The sequence below is a fragment of the Stegodyphus dumicola genome, chromosome X2 (genome assembly GCF_044657685.1).
Source record: "Stegodyphus dumicola isolate Sdum_Otavi_A_Nest chromosome X2, ASM4465768v1".
Lineage (NCBI taxonomy): Eukaryota > Metazoa > Arthropoda > Arachnida > Araneae > Eresidae > Stegodyphus > Stegodyphus dumicola.
The window spans coordinates 88,079,540-88,100,350 of NC_140781.1; the positions used below are offsets into that span (position 1 = coordinate 88,079,540).

Below are 20,811 nucleotides of genomic sequence, written 5' to 3' on the forward strand. Positions count from 1 at the left end.
CAAACTTGAAAGAAGGGTATGCAAATATTTTTTTCCAGTGTGAAAAGTTCTTCATAAAGGTTCTTTGTCTAGGATGAGTTTTCAGAGTGCAATAGTTTTCATATCCGTTATGAAATCCTGTGCCTTTGTTAACGATTCCGGTTGCAGCCTCGAAGGTCGCTCCAGTGGACAAAGAGGTAAAAGAAGTCTTTTCATCAGGGTCAGGAGATGGACACTTTGTTACGTATGAGTGAAAGAATCCCCCCCCCTGGGAGTTCAGCGCAAGTAAACACAGGGAGATATATATAAGGTATTTTCCTGAGAAGAGAGAAAAACAACCTACTTTAATATTTACGTGAACGACATGCCCACGACGCATAACACAACACTAGCTATGTATGCAGACGACACAGTGATCCTCTCACAAAGTGCATTTGCTGGTTCAGTTATCCAACGTTTACAAAATTACATACATGCACTGGAGATTTGGCTTGTACAATGGAAAATTAAAGTTAACATCGATAAAACTAAAGCCATCCTATTTACTAGGAAGACAAAATTCAAGAGAAATCTTCTTTTCTACGGGAACTCTATTCCTTGGGTCAAGCAAGTCCCTTATCTTGGGGTGATCCTCAGTAAAACACTTTCATGGAACCCACACATTACAGCTAGTATTCAGAAGTTTCGAGCACGTAAAGCTAGACTCTACCACTTAATTGCTCGAAACAGTGTTTTATCTATAGACAACAAATTACTCATTTATAAATCCATTCTCCGTCCACTACTTTGTTATGCATGTCCCGTGTGGGACTACTCTTGCAATAAGTGCAGAGGAAAGCTACAAGTTGCTCAGAACTCCACCCTCAGACAGATTGTCAATGCTGAGTAGTATCTCAGAAAGAATAGGATACATGAAGAACTGGGTATTCGAGCATTAAGATCATATTATTATCAAATTGCGGAAAAATTTCACGAAAGGCAGACTAGTCTCTGCAATCCTGCAATTAAAATTCCAGACTATGATTATAATGATCTATGCAACAAGGATAGACCTCTTGCGATCCTTAATGTATGGATTATGTGACCTTGTATAATTGTACTCAATGGCTCTGTATGTCGTATATTCTTATTGATTATTTATGTATCTTGAATTCCTTCTACTTGTAACTTATAATATCCTAATGTTTGGCACCATTGCTTTCGCACTTCCTTCACATGCACTAACAATTGCATTCCAGGGCTCATTCACCAGCTCGACGGCTTTCTGGCTTAAATAGTAGTAGTCTATATCAAATTATTAATTAATTAAAAAAATTTAAAAATAAAAAATAAAATAAAAAATTAAAAAAATTATTTAAAAAAATGAAATTTTAGGTTAGGTTTCGCTTATTAACATTCGAAACTTTCAAAGTATTCTACATGGGGTAGGGCTTATGCTCAGGTACCCGGGTGAACCAGACACCACTCCACCGGAATGAAAGAGAGAAAAACATTCCTATGCACTTCATAAGAAACAGAATGTGGCAATCCTCATGCTAGACGTGGCGAAAGCTTTGGACCGCGTCTGGCATGAGGGACTTATCTACAAATTAATCCATTATAATATATAGAGAGAGCTAATCCAGCTCATTGTGTCCTTCATCCAAGATCGAACTTTTCCGGTGGCTATTGGAAAAGATCATTCTAGCGTCAGGCCAATAAATGCAGGGCTCCCTCAGGGATCCATTTTAGGTCCAATTTTGTATCTATTGTTTGTAGCAGATTTTCCTATGTCGCAGCTAGATAACAATTTCTTCCTGGGATGTTACGCGGACGACATGGCCTTGGCCGTTAAGTCCGCAAATGCAAATTTCGCTATTCGTAAGCTGCAGAACATCATACCTAGCATTGAGAACTGGTGCACAAATTAGAGAATATCCATAAACGCCCCAAAATCTAACTTGCTCATAGTGCGACGAAAACACACCAAGACGCCTGTGCATGCGAATATTACATTATTTAATGAAGTAGTTCCCAAAAGTTCGAAAAGTCACTTATCTTGGTATAGTAATTAATGAACAACTTACCTGGAAGGACCACATCACACATGTTCGAAAAAAGGCGTTCCATGTTATTAATAGCTTAAAGCCCCTTCTAGGGAAATTTTCAAGTCTTGACCTAAGAAGAAAGCGTTTAATTTACCTCACCATTATTAGGCCAGTCATCACATATTCGTACTATTACTAACGCGCATATGTATGTTAGTAACTTAACTCTTCACCATGACTTGCGGCTGGATACACTTGAGGAGCACATACGCGAACTTAATAGGCACTTTTATGATAAGGCACGTAAGTGTGATCACATGAATATTTTCCAGACTCTCAACTACGTCATATTAATGGAGGATAAGGACCTACGTCCATTCGCGGCCCACCTCTATAACTCAAACTTCCCCACTTGATAAATTTCGTATATATTTGAAGAGAGTTTGTATTGCATTATATGACAACGTCTCTACCTCTGTCCATGATCCTTGACTCTCCTGACCGAATGATGCTGGTCCCCTCTTTTTGCCACTTCCTAGTAATGTATTTACGTGACGATTGACTTATCGTGATGTAGCCATTATGGCTAGTTTAATAGAGCCGGATACGCAGTTCACAGGACTGCATTGCCGGTAATAACCTGCCAGTCAGTCAGTCAGTCATGTTGAAATTTATTATTGAACAAAATTATGCTATTCAGAAATAATGAATCTAATCATTATTTCCTATCTTGTTCATTTGCAGTTTTGCAGCTGAGGATGGTGGTTCGGTAAAACCATCGAAACTAGTCTTGTGAAAATTTTGAAAATATAACGCTGATTTTTGTTGTTTGATTTCTGAATTAATAATTAGTATGTTCACATCAACATGTACATTTATGTTGGAGAAAAAGTCACATGACATAAATATTTAAAAACATCAAATTATTCCTAAACAAATTAATTTTTTTAAATTCCATATTGTATATAAAATAAAATCAAGAACATATTTAGATAATTTTGAATTTGCATAATTTTATGAAATTATAATTTGTTTAGGAAATTATCAGTTACATTGTAAAAAAAAAGGAACATTTTAAAAATACTTCGATAAAGCAGTGAACTTTTGGCACTGATCTAATATATTTATAAGATTTAAAACTGAGAATGATAACAATAATAGATTACAATGCATTGCAAGATTGACGGTTAAAGGTAAAATTTCTACATATCATAATTATGTCTGTAACTGTATGCCGAAAATTTTTAAAACAGAAGTTACTCGATTAACTTACAGATGCTAATTAATAATATTTTGTTTAACATGTTTTTGATAGACTTAATTTTAACAAATGAATATATATATATTTGCGTGTTATCTGAAGATATAAATGCAATATTTGGGACATTAAACATTCACCTTCAAGGCAAGTAAGCAAAAAAATCAGCTTCGTAACTATAGGAAAAGGTAAGTTTTCTATAATAGCTCTCCTGGTCTATATTTAACAATTTTAAAATTTAGCATGCTCATTAAAATATAATATTTTCCTCATGCGTCCTCATTAAAATAAGCTAAATGTATGATATTTTGTTTTGTGTTACATTCATTTAAGAATTTGGTGATTAAGTGTATTGTAATTTAGTAAACAACTGCGTTTGCTACAGTTATTTACTAAATTCATTATTTGCTAAATAACACTTTAAATAAATAATTTGTTCTACTAAAGGATATTTTCTTATGTAAATGAACAGTAGCATTAATTCATTTAAAACATAGAATTCATGTTTACGAAATTTACTGCATAATTTTTAGTTACTTTGAAATGAAATATAAAATATTAAAAGTGATTTTCAGCCTTTAAATGTAACTTAAGTTTTGAATAGAATTTATTTTTTCATTTACTAGTGCATTTAAATTTTCCAGTTAAATATATATTCCATTTTGCTGTACATACTTAAAAGGCGGATATGTAAAAATTTGATATAAAAATGCCATTTTCACTTTTAATCATAACATGTGTGTATTTAATTTAATTATGGCAAAGCACACTAGAAACACCCATGCAGCCAGCCCGTGCGCGAGATTCGAACCTCGGACCGAACTAGCAGTGTTCAGCGACTTTACCGCTCGGCTGCTGGTTGGCCCAGCAGACGAGAAAGACGAGAAGACATCGAACTAAATGTTTACCAAAGTCATTCGCATATGCAAAGAAAACACAGGGGAGATTTAGGTAAATTACTATCAAATATATACGTTTTTGTATCGTAAAATACGGGGAATATCTACGTGAATTATCAAATATATACGTTATATACAGTAAAAAATCGGGAAGATTTACGTTAATTTTTGCTTAACGTATACGCATATGTGAAGCAACAAATTGGAAAATTTTACGTATATGCGATAAATATACGTAAATTTGTACTAAATACGTAAATCCCTGAAATTTACGTATATTATACGTAAAAGTTACGAAGGAACCGCAGTCTTTCGCATAAATATACCTAAATTTTACGTAAAACTTACTTATATTATAACACAAAAATATACGTAAATATTTACTATTTTTTCCTGGACACTTTTCATAATATTTTTACGTTCAACTTGAAATACGAAAGGCCATTCGTAAATTGCACGTATTTTTCTCGTGCAATTTACGAATGCATGCTACCTAGGTTGGGATACATATATTAATTCATTAACAGTAGATATACAAAAACGCACTTGTTATGTACAGCCATGGGTACATAAATGCATGTTCCTGAGTTCTGGAGTGTTTTAGATACTTTCTTCACCTCGCTCATTTGTGAAATATTAGGATGACTTTTGTTGAAAATGTTGATAGAGTTCACTAATTTGGTAATTACTATCCTGCTGTGAACTAAATTCTTAGTTTATCTTCATCAGTTAAGTGATTCTGGTGTTCTCAGATGATATTCATTGTTAAGATTAAATTCAAATAACTGGTTGTGACTGTAAAAAAAAAAAAAAAAAAAAAAAAAAAAAAAAAATTGAAATAAATTGTTTAACCTTTCAACGAGTGACTGAGGTGCTAGGTCACGAAACACCGGTATTTTTCCTTGGGTTTTCATCCATTTCTGTTCCGTAGTGTTTAATGTTTCTGTAGTTTTACGCATATATGAAGTCCAGTATAGTTTATCTCAGAACTTTCTCCTCGAAAACATCCTTGTTCACAAGCGCATAACCGAACCAAGCTTTGTTATGATTAAACTAAAACAATCTTTTTTTCCTCCATAATTATATGAATTTTTTGGTTTAATACAGTACATTTTAGTATGGTCATTGAAACACATTTTTTTTTAATGTTCACCGAATGTTTCTTGAATTACCCTGTGTTTTATTTAAATGAACATCAGCTTTTCAAAAGTAACTATTCTGAAATCTTAGAAAACTAACTGGATAAATTTATATATATCAAAATTGTTTCAAGAAGAATAAATATAAATATTTTCCCATTTTTCTATATTTTTGTGTAATCCAGTTTTACCAAATCCTTACTAAACTTGCATAAGAGGTGACAACCTCCTACCGTTCTTGACTACTACTCCAGTTGCTATTACTATATATTCTCAAATTTTATATTCTCTCGAATACGTAACGTAGCGCTCGTATGATAACCAAAAGGGTTCTTTACTCTCCTTTAAAGTATGTTTGTAGTTTCACTGAATAACTTAATGACTGTTAGTGCTTATCAATTTGTTTTCATTTTACCGTCAAAAGCCTGTAATTCAATGCATTTAAAAATTTCTGTTATTTCGCTAAATGACACAAAATACACTTTAAGAGACTGCCCAATCATATATTTCATAGAAGTTTCTGTATTGCTTATGTTGGAGGTTTAAAACCCATTGCCTTATATACATGTTGAAAGGTACTATGTATTGCTAATAAGCATTAAAATAGCAGTAAATGAAAAAAATTCACACAAATCCGGGAACTAAATAACTCGTTAAACGCTGCAGCAAGTGTAGTAAGAATAATACAAAAAAGGGGGTAGTTGTAATCTTTCAGAGACAGCTGGAATTCGATATATCAAATCAAAACAAAAAAAGGGGGGAGGAAAATTTAAAAAATGAAACAGGACAAGAATCTGATTTAACAAATCATAAGAAAATAAACAAATAAAAAAATAGAAACACACAAACACACAATGACATGACTCCGGACACTGAAATCTAGGGTAATTACAAATTTTAGGGTCCGTTTTTTATAACTAGATTCCTTTTTTTGATTGCTTTACTGCATTTAATTAATTTATATATTTACCTTGTGATGTAATTTATTGTTTAAATTTGTTAGCTAATCAATTTTGGTTGGACTGTGTTTAGTGTTCAAATATTACCCAATGGACATATATTAACGAACTAATGCTATAAGGTACTTTATGCTCAAAAACTACACTAAAGAATAAATAACACTGGCCACTTTATGTGCAAAACCGTAGGAATTTATAGGTTTTAATTAATTTTTGGCAGTCAATATGTAGTTTGGAAACATGGATGCACTATTATATTATCTTGGGACATCAACCCACTGAAGAGATGCTACGAGGTATATAACACTTTGTTTTAATTTTGAAATTTTGTGTTTTATTCTTGCAGTCTTTGATGCATTGATTTTTTGCTTTATTTATTTATTTATTTTTATTTATTTATTTATTTATTTATTTTTTTTTTTTTTGATTTTTTCTTTTTTACTTTAATGTATTAAGTTCCATGTGTTCCGAAACGATTATAATTTTTTTTTTGCATATTAATAAAAATGCATAATTTATGATTTGAAATGAAAAATCCTAATAAACTTCATACAAATATCAAACTCAATGATCTAATTTCTAAATGCATATGCACTGTATGAGTACATTATTTTAAAGCTTGAAAATTCTTTAAAGCCTATTATTTATAATAGTGCAAACAATTCTAAAGTTAAAAACGAAAGGAACAAACAAAAAATGTGCATGTTGTGTTCAAATAATTTTTCCTCAGCATCGCATATTAGAAAGTTTCATTCGTTTAAATATAAATTGCTTCATTGATTAGTTTGATACATGAAAATAGATTTGTTTTAGTGTAGGGCAGAGAAATTCGTATTTAAACAGGCTAAATTCTCACAGTCCCGTACTTTTTCAAAAGTGCACATCATCATCAAACTTTGCGTAAAAATCAGATTACCGTATTTGCATAATTAGAATCCAGTTAGCTGTATTTGCATTACCTAATGAGTATTGAATTAGAAATTTGTATACCTACCAAGCAACGGCGGCAACCAGTCGACGTTGGCTTCTGTGTGAGAATCTAAGAACACAAGAATGTCGCCTTTAGCCGCTTTGGCGCCAAGAAGTCTGGCTCGTATTAGGCCTTCCCTTTTATTTGCCCTAACTACTCGAACATTAGAAAAATGCTGTCTGACGTATTGGTCCAAGGCTATTTTCAACTGAGCTGAAATAAATAAATAAATACGAAATTAAAAAATAATTTGGGTATTTTTCTTTATCTCAGAAAACTTTAAACACAATTAATTAGAAACCAATTTTACGCATGCAAATCATTCAAAAGTTTAACAGTAATTAACTTTCTTCTCCGCGTGTTTGGGATAAATCTCGTAGTTTGTATGCGTTTTTAAATACGTGTTTGAGGACATGATGTAAAAATCAATAACACAGGGTTAAGCTGGAAAATAAAACCAATTACATTAAATCGGACTGCGCAATGATAATTAAGTTTGCGTTTTAATAATTGCATAAAGAAATGAAAAGGTTAATTCGTGAAATATCATTATGTTTTGGCATGTAAAATTAATTTTGGATATCAGTATATATATGTATGTATGCACAAAGACACACAGAGAAAATATAGACGCACAAATAACAGGGAACTCAAAGCTCAGAACCATTTTTTTAGTATTTTTAGTATAAAAAAAACTGTGCAACTATATTGAATGCACTTTAAGTTGATCTACAGAAGAACCCAAACGTTAGTATTCTTAATAAATTCCTATTTCAATGAATTTACAATTCATGGCAGTAAATTCAAGCAAAAATGCATAAAACCGCTTTTCTTACGGAAATTCACTATGGCAGTTACTTTAATTACAATTATATCTACGCGGGCTTCACACATAAAAGAACGCAAAATACTACTAAAATAAGTGTTGAATGTAGCAGTCGTTAGAACTGTTGGGCACTGCACTGTAATTTCCATAGCTATATTTGATATAAAAACGGCTCCCTCCATAAGAAAGGGAAAATTACATCACTTAAACACGAGCCAATAAAAATAAATATGCAAAATTTTCGAGTTTCCATGGTAACAATGGTTCTTTCATTTCAAAACAATTTCAGTTACATACTAGAACCGTTTTTTTACGTTAATTAACTCATTTAATGAAAGCTATTTAGAACAAAACAACACTTTTTTTATAATTATGATGGTAAAAGAAACGAAGTTTTTCTCGAAGTTTTGAACATTATGAAGAGTATGAAAGCGTTAATATGAGTCAGAAATTTGGGAATGAGCTGGGGAAAAGAGGCAACAGCTCATGCAAATGGTTGAAGGGAATTCTGTGCCGAAACAATGTGAAGTTGCTTAAAACATTGAAGCTGCCAAAATCTAGTGCTAATAATATTAAGGAAGATAAGGCTGAAAATCCTCTACCAGAGCAACATCTCCAAAATACAAAACGAAAAAGAAAAGAAAAAAAAAGGCAAGAAATGAGAGCCAAAAAAATTGCCATAAAATTTATAAGCAATAGATTGCGTACGAAAGTAGGCAGAAACTGATCCTACATGATGAATCGCATTTTATGCTTGTTCTTAATCCCAGAGGTGGTACTAAGTATTATCATTTAACATTCTTCAGCTTGTCCCTGCGCGCTTTAAGATAAAGCCTAAAGAAAAGTCGCTAGAAAAGTAATGATAGGCACACCTTAGACGAAGTAGGAAATGTTCCTAAACCAGTCTCGTTCTTTTTGTATAAGAGAAAATTTGATTCTTTTTATCAAACATGATGAACACGAACCATTTTTCTATATCGGAACGTGAAAATACATACGAAGAATATATTCGGTTATCTTAGCAACCACATAATTAATTTTTTGTCTAAATCAAACAGGACTCTCAACGTTCCACAAGCTAAAGATATCGAAAAGCTTAGATGTATTATTAAAAGCAAGTACTACGATGAAAAAACAGTAGGCTAAAATTTGACTCATTTTGTAACATTTCATTTAAGTTTTATTATCACTTAACTTAAGTTGATAATTTCATTTATGACTGTTTTAGTCACGTATTCACTCAGTCTAGAGAGTTGTGCAAATTTTATGACAAAGCAGTGTAGGTTTTCATTTCATCCTTCTAAGAGATGTAAGATTGTAGGGATTCAACTTGTAGGGTATTTTCGTCTTTTTTAGAGCGTGCCTCCGTGAAATAATAGTAACCATTTCCGGCTAGCAATATAAGGATCAACATTTAGTCCCGGTGAAGGCAGTGCGTATTTTTCACGTCTGCCGCTCCGAAATAAAATGCCTGAAAGTCCAACTAAACTTTGGTGGATGTGAATCGTGACTACTAGGATTTTGCGCCTCCCCTAGTCGCCTTTTAAGTGGGGGTACTTTCTCCCTTCTTACCGCAAAGCTTCGTGTTATAAGTGGAAACAGGTCGGGCTAGAATTCGGAAAGTCTGGAGTTCGAGTCTCGGCGAGGGTATTGCACATTTTTCACATCTCATCTTCCGAAGTGACCCACCAGCGGAGGAGCGAATAAGTCGTTGAACACTGGTAGTTCGATCCTGGAGTTCGAATGAGCTGGCTTCATGGGCATTTTCGTAATTTTTCCTATGCATAACGTGGACACGAGCCAGTTTTCTTTAAAAAGGTACTCCATGAAGGTATCTCTTTCCTTACGCAGACAGCCCACCAGTTCTTTGCCGTAATGAATTAAACCAAACCAACCTAAACCATATTTCGAAGTAAAATAGCTAATGGTCTCTGCAAAGTTTGTGTGCATTTTCTCACTTATCAGCAAAATTCTTTGTTCGATTTTTAAAGATTCCATTTCTGACTTTAATTCTTGGAGAATCTGTAGCTTGGATATATATCTTCGAAACAAAAAGAGCGTAAAAATTTCGCTTCATGAAGCACGAATCTTATGTCGGAGGAGAAATAAAAAAAATTTCATAGCTAATAAGATGAAAACCTAATCACAATTTTCATTGTAGTTCTGCAAAAAAAAATTTAAATTAATAATAGGTGGAAACGTAATCACCATTTTGATTGTAATTCTGCAAAAATGCTTCTGTAGTTGGTGAACTGGATTTCATTGAAGATTCTCATATTCATAAAACTTTACCTTCTTTAGTTAAGGATATTAATTTCCTATCCAGTCCTTCCTAACGCTTTTAGAATTCTAATAACTTAATTTTTTACGTTTCATTGCCATTTTCCATAACAAATGGCACTATATTCTTGTTCCGTTTGCTCTGCCTTTGCTTTCGAAATAAGTACGGTCGCCGTTCCTCTAATTTTACGGAAAGTGTTTGCTTCTGAAAAAGAGGGGAACTGTGTCTGATTGTCCTCGAAATCGATAGTTTTGTTCAAATTCTAGGCAAAAATAAGGTTACTGTTTGACTTAATTTTAATTGGCGTACCAGTCGTTAATTATGTAGATAGACACCGTTAGTCGTTATAATTTCAAGAAAATTTAGCTTCGACTGTTAAATTCAATTTTTAAAGAAACTGCACACATGTGCGAGAAAAGAGCTAAAGCAAATCTTCACATGATTAGCCACAGTGGGACCTAAGTAGTAAGTTCACGCCAGAAAAATACAAACTGAGTAATATTCTGGTATAAATTTTAATTAAATATGAATTTTAGAGTAAGCTGCAAAAATACTTTAAATTTGTGTTATTCTTATCCGGAACCTCTTTAGCTTCTCTTTAATTATTTAGCAACGCTATCTTATCTCTGTATATCTATTATTTTAGGGCTTCAGCAGAGATTGAGCGCTAAAATCGCTAAACGCTGGTAGTTCAATTCGAGGCGAACGGGATGGTGGCATGGGTGTTTTTGTGGTTTTCCCCGTGCGTAACGTGTATACGAGCTAGTTTCCCTTTGAAAGTCCTCCACGAAGGCACCCCTCTCCTTAGGCAGAGAGCCTAGTGTACTTTGCCATAATCATTTAAACTAAACCAAAACAATTATTTTAGGTAGCATCATAGTCAGAACTGATATAGATTCAGGTCTAGAGATCTGAATGTTCGTCCCTGCACAAAATGACGGCTTAGCACTTGATCTTCAACAAGTTTGAAATTAAAATGAATTTATGCGATAAACAATATAGAACGATGTTCTTTTATGCATAAATGTCATAAAAATCATGTGCTTGCTTTTCTTCCGTGTTAGAGATAAGGCTGTTTCGAATCCTTAAAACTTTATTAATTGAATTAAAAGTTCATTCAAAATTAAGTTCATTAAAAGCATTTCGATAAAAATGTGATATGAAATTTCTATTAGAATGCTGTCTATGTTTATATTTGGACATTAGCTAGGTGTAACATGAAGCAAATTACACATAGCTAGCTAGGGTAATGAACATATTACATCTTTACTAGGTGGGCCTAGTGGCTAGTGGCTATAGACGCAAAATGCTGATAATTGGTAATTGAAAGGGCTGGTTACATTGAGATTTCGTGGTTTTCTTCTGTGTAAAGCAAACCGAGACCAAAGCGTTTCTTAAAAAGTCCTCCGTCAAGTCATAATCAAGCAATCTGATCTGCTGCTGCTGATTCATCTTTTTTCATTTTTAATTTTAAAACTGCGATTCCATGGTGTGCTCTTGCATATACGTTGATTGCAATAGGTTACATAGCTTTAAAAATCTTTTAATTTGCTATCGAATGTTTAATGAAACAAAAAGAAAAATAATAAATATTAGGAATAAATTATTTGGTATGGTTTATGTGATTACGGCAAAGCCTCAATAGCTATCTGCCTTACGGAAGGGATGCCTTCGTGGAAGACCTTTCTAAGGAAAACTCGCCCGTATAGATGTTGCCCATGAGGAAAACAACGAACACTTCCATCCAGTAGCCCTTTCGCGGGATTCTAGCTTCGAACCGAACTACTAGTGTTCACCGACTTTACCGCTTGGCCTCTGGTGAGCAGGAATAAATAGTATTAGAATATTAGGCCTGGCACCCTGAGTAAATCTGATTGTGTAAATTAAACAAACGGTTAAATTTTCTGTGACGTTTCCTACGTGGTTTCTTTAAGGGGCAGTACTTTATACTGCTTTCATTTTCTATTTTTACTAGTTAATCTTTCACCAGCATTTATTTCTAGCATGTATTCGGAATTATTTTCCTGTTTTATGATAATCATCTTTCCCTGCTTAACGTTATTCTTTCTCTTAGTGTAACATTAATCAGCCTCTTTATTTCAATATTTATTTAATGAATGAGTTATAAAATAGCGCAGTTAATCTTGATCTCAGATTTATCCCACTTACGTAAAGTTTACATTGCAGAGAAGAATGCTAATCAGATTTTAAGTTTTGCTCTCCTTTTCGACTGAACCTCGTCCGGGAGAACGAGAATGTAAACAGTATTAAAGAATACAAAACACATAAAGAGCTAGTATGTACTATGTGATGGGGGAAACTGATTATTTGGATTAGGACAAAATACTTAGAAGCTGCACTGGCGAGCGTTTAAAGATAAATTCTCGAAAATTGTCTTTACGTTACATAGAGAATAACCATGAACACTGCTCTGCTTTCAGCACGTTCATCAGAATTAACCCTTTGACTGCTAACTGCTCTAAGTTGAAGCACTACTCGTGAGCGGCGTGCGCCCGCAGATTGACTGACCAAATAAACGAGATTTAATTTTTTTCTCGTTGCTAAGCAACGATCGAGGTATGAGGGTTCTGCGAGTGTTGGACATATACGATAGAAATAAATTTCGCCCATACACATGAAACAGCAGTAAACAGCCAAAGCCATCGCCGAGAGCGCATTTAAGTCCATAATCTACATCGATGGCTTGTGTGGGATGTGCATCTGCGCCCATAGGCCACACCGATGGTTTTTGCTGCACACATATATGCGCCACAGCAGTCAGAGAGTTAAAAGTAGATCGAACTACCAACGCTCAATGGTTTTAATGTTCGGCAACTAGGGGAGATATATAAAGAAGTCTAGGTACTATATGAAGTTCCTACAATCATTTCATTACTTGCGTCCTCTTGCTCGAGTCTTGGATATAAAACAGAACCAAACCTCGTCTAATTTTAACTTGCCTCACGTTGAAGAAAATGGGTAAGGAAAACATACCCCTTAATTAAATAAATATGCCCTTTATTTAAGAACTCCTCTTGAAATCTTAAAACATCAATTCTTCATAGTTTATAAAGAGCGGAAAGATAAGGCATTAATAATTCCCATAACAAATATTCTGCGAGGCCGAGAAATATTGTGTCTTCATTTCTCTTCAACAAAAGTTTCCCAAAAGATTTCCCAATTGGGAATTCAGCTAATGTTCCACGTAAAGGGCGTAAATACGGTTTCCTCATTTGAACAAAATACGAATCTTTATCATGCAAAAGTGCGTGCTACATCGAGTTGAAGAATGTAATCATAGGCGATGTGAAATTGGCCATCAAAAATTCTTTTTTTTTGTCCTCCTGGAAAGCGCAAAGCATTATATGATTTATCTTAATACTGAATACAATTTATTACAAATTTTTGAAGTAGTTGGCTGTTTCCTTGGTAAGCGGCTAACTGGCGGGATTGTGGAGCTGCAGTATATGAATGCATAGTAAATTCTGGAGCTATTAGTACGTGTGTTCAGCAGATACACATGAACGTTTCTGAAAGATGTGGCTACGGGCTTTATTTCTTTAATAAACATTAATTCCTAAATATATACATCTATTTTCAACATTTTATAAAAGAACGTTGACTGAATTTTTATAAAACTTTATAAACATTCTCTCGACTATGAAGGAAAATGATATATTAGAAGAATCTGTTTATTCCGTTTTCAGTAAGGAAAACATTCCAGTCGGTAAAAGGCTTATCATGCTTTAATTAAACGAGAAACTGACGTAGAATTTGAAGTACAATTTCTCTGACATAATTTCCGAATTTTGAGATCAAATTTAGACAGAAGCTATAAAGTAAAATTTATTGCTTAGGGTGATTAATAGTTTTGCAAAACTGCATTCATCATTCTGTTTTAAGCTGGCGTCTTTAGTCTGTGGAAATGTTTTTAGGCTTACCTCTGCGAATTTTTATGTAAAAATGTTTCAACTGTTGTGTTTAACGAAATAAACAAATTAAATATTTTAGTTATCGAAATTTTTACTCTGGGGAAATCCTACAAAAGATAAGAGTTTTATTTTTTAATCTGTCCTTCCCTTCTCAAGATTGTTTTCATGAAAATTGCCTCTTTATTTTGGAAACAATTTTGAGTTTGCAAATGAAGTACACGTCTATGATAAATATTTGAAGAAATAAAATACATATACACATCTTTTTAACAATATTATGTGTATCTAGCGATTTTCAGCTTGGGATGTGAATACAACCTAGTGGGTGAAAGGAGTAAAGTTTTAGGTGGACATTGCAAGAATTCAAAAGGCACTAAGTGAACACATTATTACTTAATAACAGTGGCTATTAGCAGTTATTATATGAGGTTAACTATAGCATTGACCAGCCATTATACCTCCAATCACTAGTGAGTTGTGCAAGAGTAAATAAGTATATCATTTCACTGAATTTCCAATAAAATACAGGGTGTCTACAGAGTCTCTGAGCAATTTCAACAGCTTGTTGTTTGGGAATATGGAACAACTTATACCTTTGATACAGGTCCCATTTTTACGATCAGTATTCAAAGGTTTTGCGAAAAGTGATACAAGTTTAACAACCTCGACATGCGACAAAATGACATCTGGTTGACGGTTCTCCAACTAAGTACAAATGTAATTAATAAATGCATCGAGAAAATCTCGGACTGTTATTATTTGTTCTCTAAAGAAAAAGGGTCCTAAAATCGTATAATGCAGCCTCCTACACGAAACATTCTCTTTGGGCTTGTCCCGTCCAACTCTTTTGTGACATGAGGATTTTCGAATCCCCAAGTCCCCACATTTTGTGTATGTTAAACCAAAACAAAGTGTTGAAAAGAAAACAAACCTTGATATACATGAAATAACACGACAAAAATGTGCAGCAGAACCTCTTACCGTGTGCCCACAATACTACAGTAAATCTGTTCAAGAACGTTTTGGGCATCCTGTATTTGTTATTTTATATGAATGGTTGATTTCGTCTTTCATTTCTTTTGTTTATCGATATATATCCTTTATAAATACAAAACTTATTATCGTAGGTATGTACATAAATTTTATTTTATTACACTTACTAATCTATGCCTTTAGATTTATTGATCTATACAAAGTGGATGCCAATTATTATACACATTTGCAAGAGGATAAGTGAAGAAGACTGAGAAACACTGCTATATATTATTCCTAGTTTTAATTAAATAACTAAATGTAGCCCCCTTCAGTACAAATCTGAATGAATGGATAATAAGTAGAAGGAAATGCTGAACTGATGACTATGCATTTGTGCAGTATATAATAAAACATGATCTAAATGTAAGATAAGACAGCTTCACAAAGGACACTGAATTTAAACTGAGTTTGCAGTTCATTCCATTTATAGCAACGGTGTATTGTTATACCTAAATAATAAAGCCTCGCTCAAGAAAGAAAGCGGCACGTTTGGAAAGGCGGACTTCTATTGATTTCATTGGAAATCTGAAACTTTTTTCGCGGAGTGCTTTCGTGTATCTCTTTATTAATTTTTCATAGCTGGGCAAAGAATCTAAGTGAAAGGGAAAGATAAATTTACCTGTTGCTGATTTTTTTCCTTTCTTTTAATGATGAAAGAGTAATGACTGTGATAATTCCTAGACAGGTAGATGCTCAAGATTAATGATCATTCAGTTAGGAAAAAATCATGAAATATCACTTTGGAATCACAGAGAAAAACCTTAAAGTAACTAGTCTTGTATATTTCAGATAAAGTTTTAGGTAATGTGTTTTTGCAATTTATAATGATGCATTAGCTTCTGAAGTTCATATATTAAATGCAAAATAATTACATTTGAGATTATATACCTGTGATATGCTACGAAAAAGTGTGGTATGCTTCTCACACCAATAGTGATGAGTAAATGATAATTTGTGTGCTTAGAATTTAGTTTTCAAGAAATAAAATTGTGTCTTGTTATCTATGCCAGTGTCTGAAGTTTGTTCTTCTACTGTGCATTCCATCTGTATGCCAGCCACATCTATAATCATTTTGGCCATGACTAAAAATTAACTGATGTCTTTTCTCCCATGCATCCTAAATTTATTATGATGAATACAGGTAATCTACAGAATTGTTACATATATAATATGACATGCCCGAAATTAGTTCAATTTATTATAATGAATACATTATATATCGGATTACATGCGCTATATACCATCATACCTGTATTATAAGCCTTCTTAACAGTATCTGAGTTTTGTTTTCAATATTACATCTCTATAAATATCATCTGTCACACTATTGGCAAGTTTGCTTTTAGATTGCATTTATTAGATTATGGCAAAGCACAGTATGGCTGCTTACCTAAGGAAAGAGATGGATGATGTGGTGCGCATTTTTGTGAAAAAAAGGCTCTAATTGATATTATACATGGAGAAAACTGCAAAAGTACACATGTAGGGAGATCGTTTGCTGAAATTTGAACCCAGTTCAAAATACCAATGTCTAGCAATGTCTTTTGTCCTCTCGGCCGCTGTTGGGAGAGAGTTGCTTTTGGTAGAATCCGTTGATACACTACCTTAAAAAAAACTACTAGAAAAAGAGTGTTTTTTTATTATTAAAATTTATTTGGTTTGATGCACGTAATTTTAAATATGATGATTTAGAATTTCATAGTTTTGCAATAATAAAACATTTGTCATGCTTATAAACTTTCTCGAAATACACTTCCAACGGATAGAGATTTCGGTAAGAGAAAGAAAAATTGCTCTTGTATGAAAAGACTTTATTAATACTAGCGGAATCTCCTGTCCTGGTAAAACAGAGACCTTTAGCCCATCATTTGCTGTCAATATTTGCTTAAAGTCAGGTAAGCAAGCAAATCAATAAAATAAAATGCACGGTTAAGTCTTTCATAATTAAGACTGTTCTTAAACGCGGCATTAATTCATGATAGAATATCAATATAATAAGTATTTAGTCCTATTGCAAGGCAGTGCTAATTTAAGGAGCTCGTTTTTAAGGTAATTGTATGCTCAGTTATCTAAAATTGCTGGGAAGTAAATTTTAAAGTAGTAGGCTTTTCATGACTACCCATCATGACAGGACTACTGGTTTCAACAGCTTAAAACTGTTTCATATTTCAAGTTTTAAACTGGAATCTGAAGATAGTAATAATAAAGCATAAAAGCTCTTTTTTAATGTGTTTAACTGTAACTTGATGTTTTCAGGTCGCAATTTTTAAAAATTTGTTTTAGTGGGAGGTAAAGGAAATTCGCATGCTGTTCACAAATGTCGGTCACATGTTTGATATGTGAATATCTCTAATTTCATCGAATTACAACATGTACTAAATGATGTTTATGCAGAAAAATATTACTATGCCAAAAGATGAGTACAGTGACTTTCTACAGCAAGCAACATAAACTGCAAATTACAGTACTACAAATTCTTATTAGTTACGCCAATTGAAAATGCCGTGAGTTGCATATGTTGTTATTTGTAACCCCATTTTTAGACTACTGACAGCTTCACGAGTACTCAGGAGCAGACCAGGTTAATAAGCCTGCGATTGAACATAGATATCATAGATATAGACAGTGGTAATGTAACTACTTAGTTAAACCTCAATCATAATTTTCGTTGAAAATAAGCAAGAAAACCGAATCCATAGGTTTCATAGTCCTATTCCCCTACGACCAACTTCTCGAAAGATTTTTAGACTAAGAAAAGTTAAACGCGTCTTAGTCTGCAACGGTTGTACAATCACAAAAATCCAGGAATTGAAAGGATCTCGTTGCAGGGTGACTGGGATTGGAATATCAATCGAAACGACTAATTTACAGCTAGATACTGTTGGCAAATTTGACACAATTATTAAGGTTGTGAATTAATCAATTTCAATGCAAGATAGTTCTGTCTGTAGCATTGAAGAATGGTTATAGCACATGCTATTTAAAAGATTTTAAAGCTATTTTAGGTACTGAAAAGAATAAATGAATGCCACCCAGTTTAAGGTCTATAATTCAAAACCCGGTACAGTTCTTATTTAGCACATTTTATTAACGCTATATCATGCGATTCATATTCCGATTTACTTAGGCTGTGTCCTAAATTGAGTGACAAGTTTTTTAAACACAATTTTTAAGACAAATGGTTAAAACAGTTATTTGGTTTTTGTACTTCTACTCGATTTCAACCAAATTTTGTCTGTATTCAACAGAGTAAAATGTATGAAAGTAGATATAGTGACATTTAACAGAAATTGCTAGGTGTGGTATCAGAAGTTTCTCTTCCTTGTTACTGACCAATTTGTATACCGAGATTTAGTTGAGTTTTATATGTTGCAGAATAACTGTATTCAAATCAAAATTTGATTCACAAACGATTTGATAATGTTTTAACATACTGCTCTTCTGCATGATTCTAAGTGCGTGGTAAATCTTTTTAAATGACAACTATTCGGTATTGTAAGACAAACTACTACGCAGAAAAATTACAAAACAAAAGAGTAATAATATGTTTTGTTTTGCAATTAAAGATGTTAGGTATGTTTCTATAACACTATTTATAAATTCTTTCTTTATCAAAGAGATTTTAGTATTTAGAATTATTAGTAACTGCAGTAAATGTTTGCATCTTCATCAGGAGTTGTTTGCAACAACAAAGATGCAAACGAAGAATTCCAAACTGGGGGGGGGATATCTATTTTTCGTTCATCACATCATTTACTTTATATTCATTTTAGAATATAAAAGAACTTTACATCAATCCGACAATTTTCTTGCACATTTTCTTTTGAAGATAGAAGAAATACAGATTCCCAAGAGAATTTCGCATTTTCGGCAGATGGAATACTTTTAAAAAATTTAAAATTTCTCCTCTTAGGAAAAGGGTAAAGTGAGTATATGTGTGTAAAGACAAAACTGCCTCTGGGCAAAATGGAGAATAGATAAGGTGTAAAGAATAACACAGGTTAGCTGCTTTAATTGGTTTTTAAAATTTCCTATAAATATCTACATTATTGGATTTAAAATTTCTAATAAATACCTGAATTTATTATTTTCAAAATTTCCAACAAAATTTCAGTTTAATTGGTTTTAAAGGTTTCAGTTTAAATGATTTCAATATTCCTTTAAAAAAAGCAGTCGTAGATAAATAGCTCACATTTTCATTAATATTGTGCATTTTGACAACCATAAGAATACTGTATGGATTTTTTTGTCAGAATAACCTTGAAAGCATGCTTTATGAGAAAATTAAGAAAACTATTTAAATTTAGAATCTATGCAGTTGTTTTTCGAGTTATGGAATAAATACGTAGTTTGAAATATAGAATTTGCTGCGATAGCTAAATTTGTCGTACATCAAATTATACACCTGAATGATTCAAAGTTTCTGGTATTTTTTAAAACTTATTTCCTTTGGTAATCTTTATACCCATCATAAAGCCTTTCTGACAAAGGGCTGCTCTCTTTATTTCTTTTGCATGTATTGGCTAGTTATCTCTGTAAGTGCAATAAGTCTAAATTTTAACAGAAGCGAGGAGAACAAAAAATTAAACTAACTTAAACTCTTTCTATCACATTATGCCTGTGTTTTGTTTGCATATGCTTTTTGAGTTTACTGTGATAATTGCATTTGATTTCTAAAATAGCCATGCGTTTTTTGTTCTTAAAGCAAAACATAAGAAGTAGCCTATCTAAATATTCAAAAAATACGAATAACTGGTTTTTTGTAGCCTGAATACGTATCAAGTGTAACCAAAGCGATGAAATTTTATTTTACTCTTTATATTAATAAAAATTACACAGTCAAAATAACATTTTTTTCGATTTAAACCAAAGAAAAACTGTTTTTAAAACTAAGTTATGAAATTATTTTTATTTAGTTAAATGCGTAATCTACTTCTAGTTCATTAAAAATAAAACAACGACATTTTCATTTATGTAAATACTAAAACTAAGCACTCAATTTATTTTTGCCCTTACAGTGCTAAAATGGAGAGAAGATGTTATAGAGGAGAAAGAACAAGCACTGTGGTAAACTGGAGCTATCCAGCTATATTTGGGAAATGGATCAAGAAATATCTGGGATATTGGAGTTACACTGCATAAAAAAAGTGAATAATTAGTTGATATAACGTATATTAAATTTTTAAACACTGCATAAAAAAATCAACTGTGGGAAACGAACACTTAATATCGTGTATACTTGAGAGATGTTCAAAAATAACTGCGTGACTGCTGCAAGCAAAGGTAATGCTTTCTTAGCTTTACAAAATGTTCGAATGACATTTCACAAAATAACATTAAAGCATATTTTTTAATCTTGCCCCAAAAGAATTCATTTCTCTAATAGTTTTGCAGGAAATTTAAATTCCTTCCCTAAATGATTCCTTTGGTCTCAAATCATTAATCTCAAAACTTGAAATAGGATTATTAAATATTTTAAAAGATAATGCATTATTTTTCGATGTGG

The 20,811-nt window shown here is 32.8% G+C and overlaps 1 protein-coding gene across 2 annotated transcripts in view; it reads right to left on the reverse strand.

Moving 5' to 3' along the window:
- Window positions 1-20,811, reverse strand: part of LOC118187809 (putative polypeptide N-acetylgalactosaminyltransferase 10) — a 301,999-nt gene that overhangs the window by 110,711 nt on the left and 170,477 nt on the right. For both annotated transcript variants that reach the window (XM_085809137.1, XM_035358083.2), the window contains exon 5: window positions 7,256-7,444. In XM_085809137.1, the coding sequence (XP_085665263.1) occupies window positions 7,256-7,444 (189 nt within the window). The remainder of the gene's footprint in view (window positions 1-7,255; window positions 7,445-20,811) is intronic.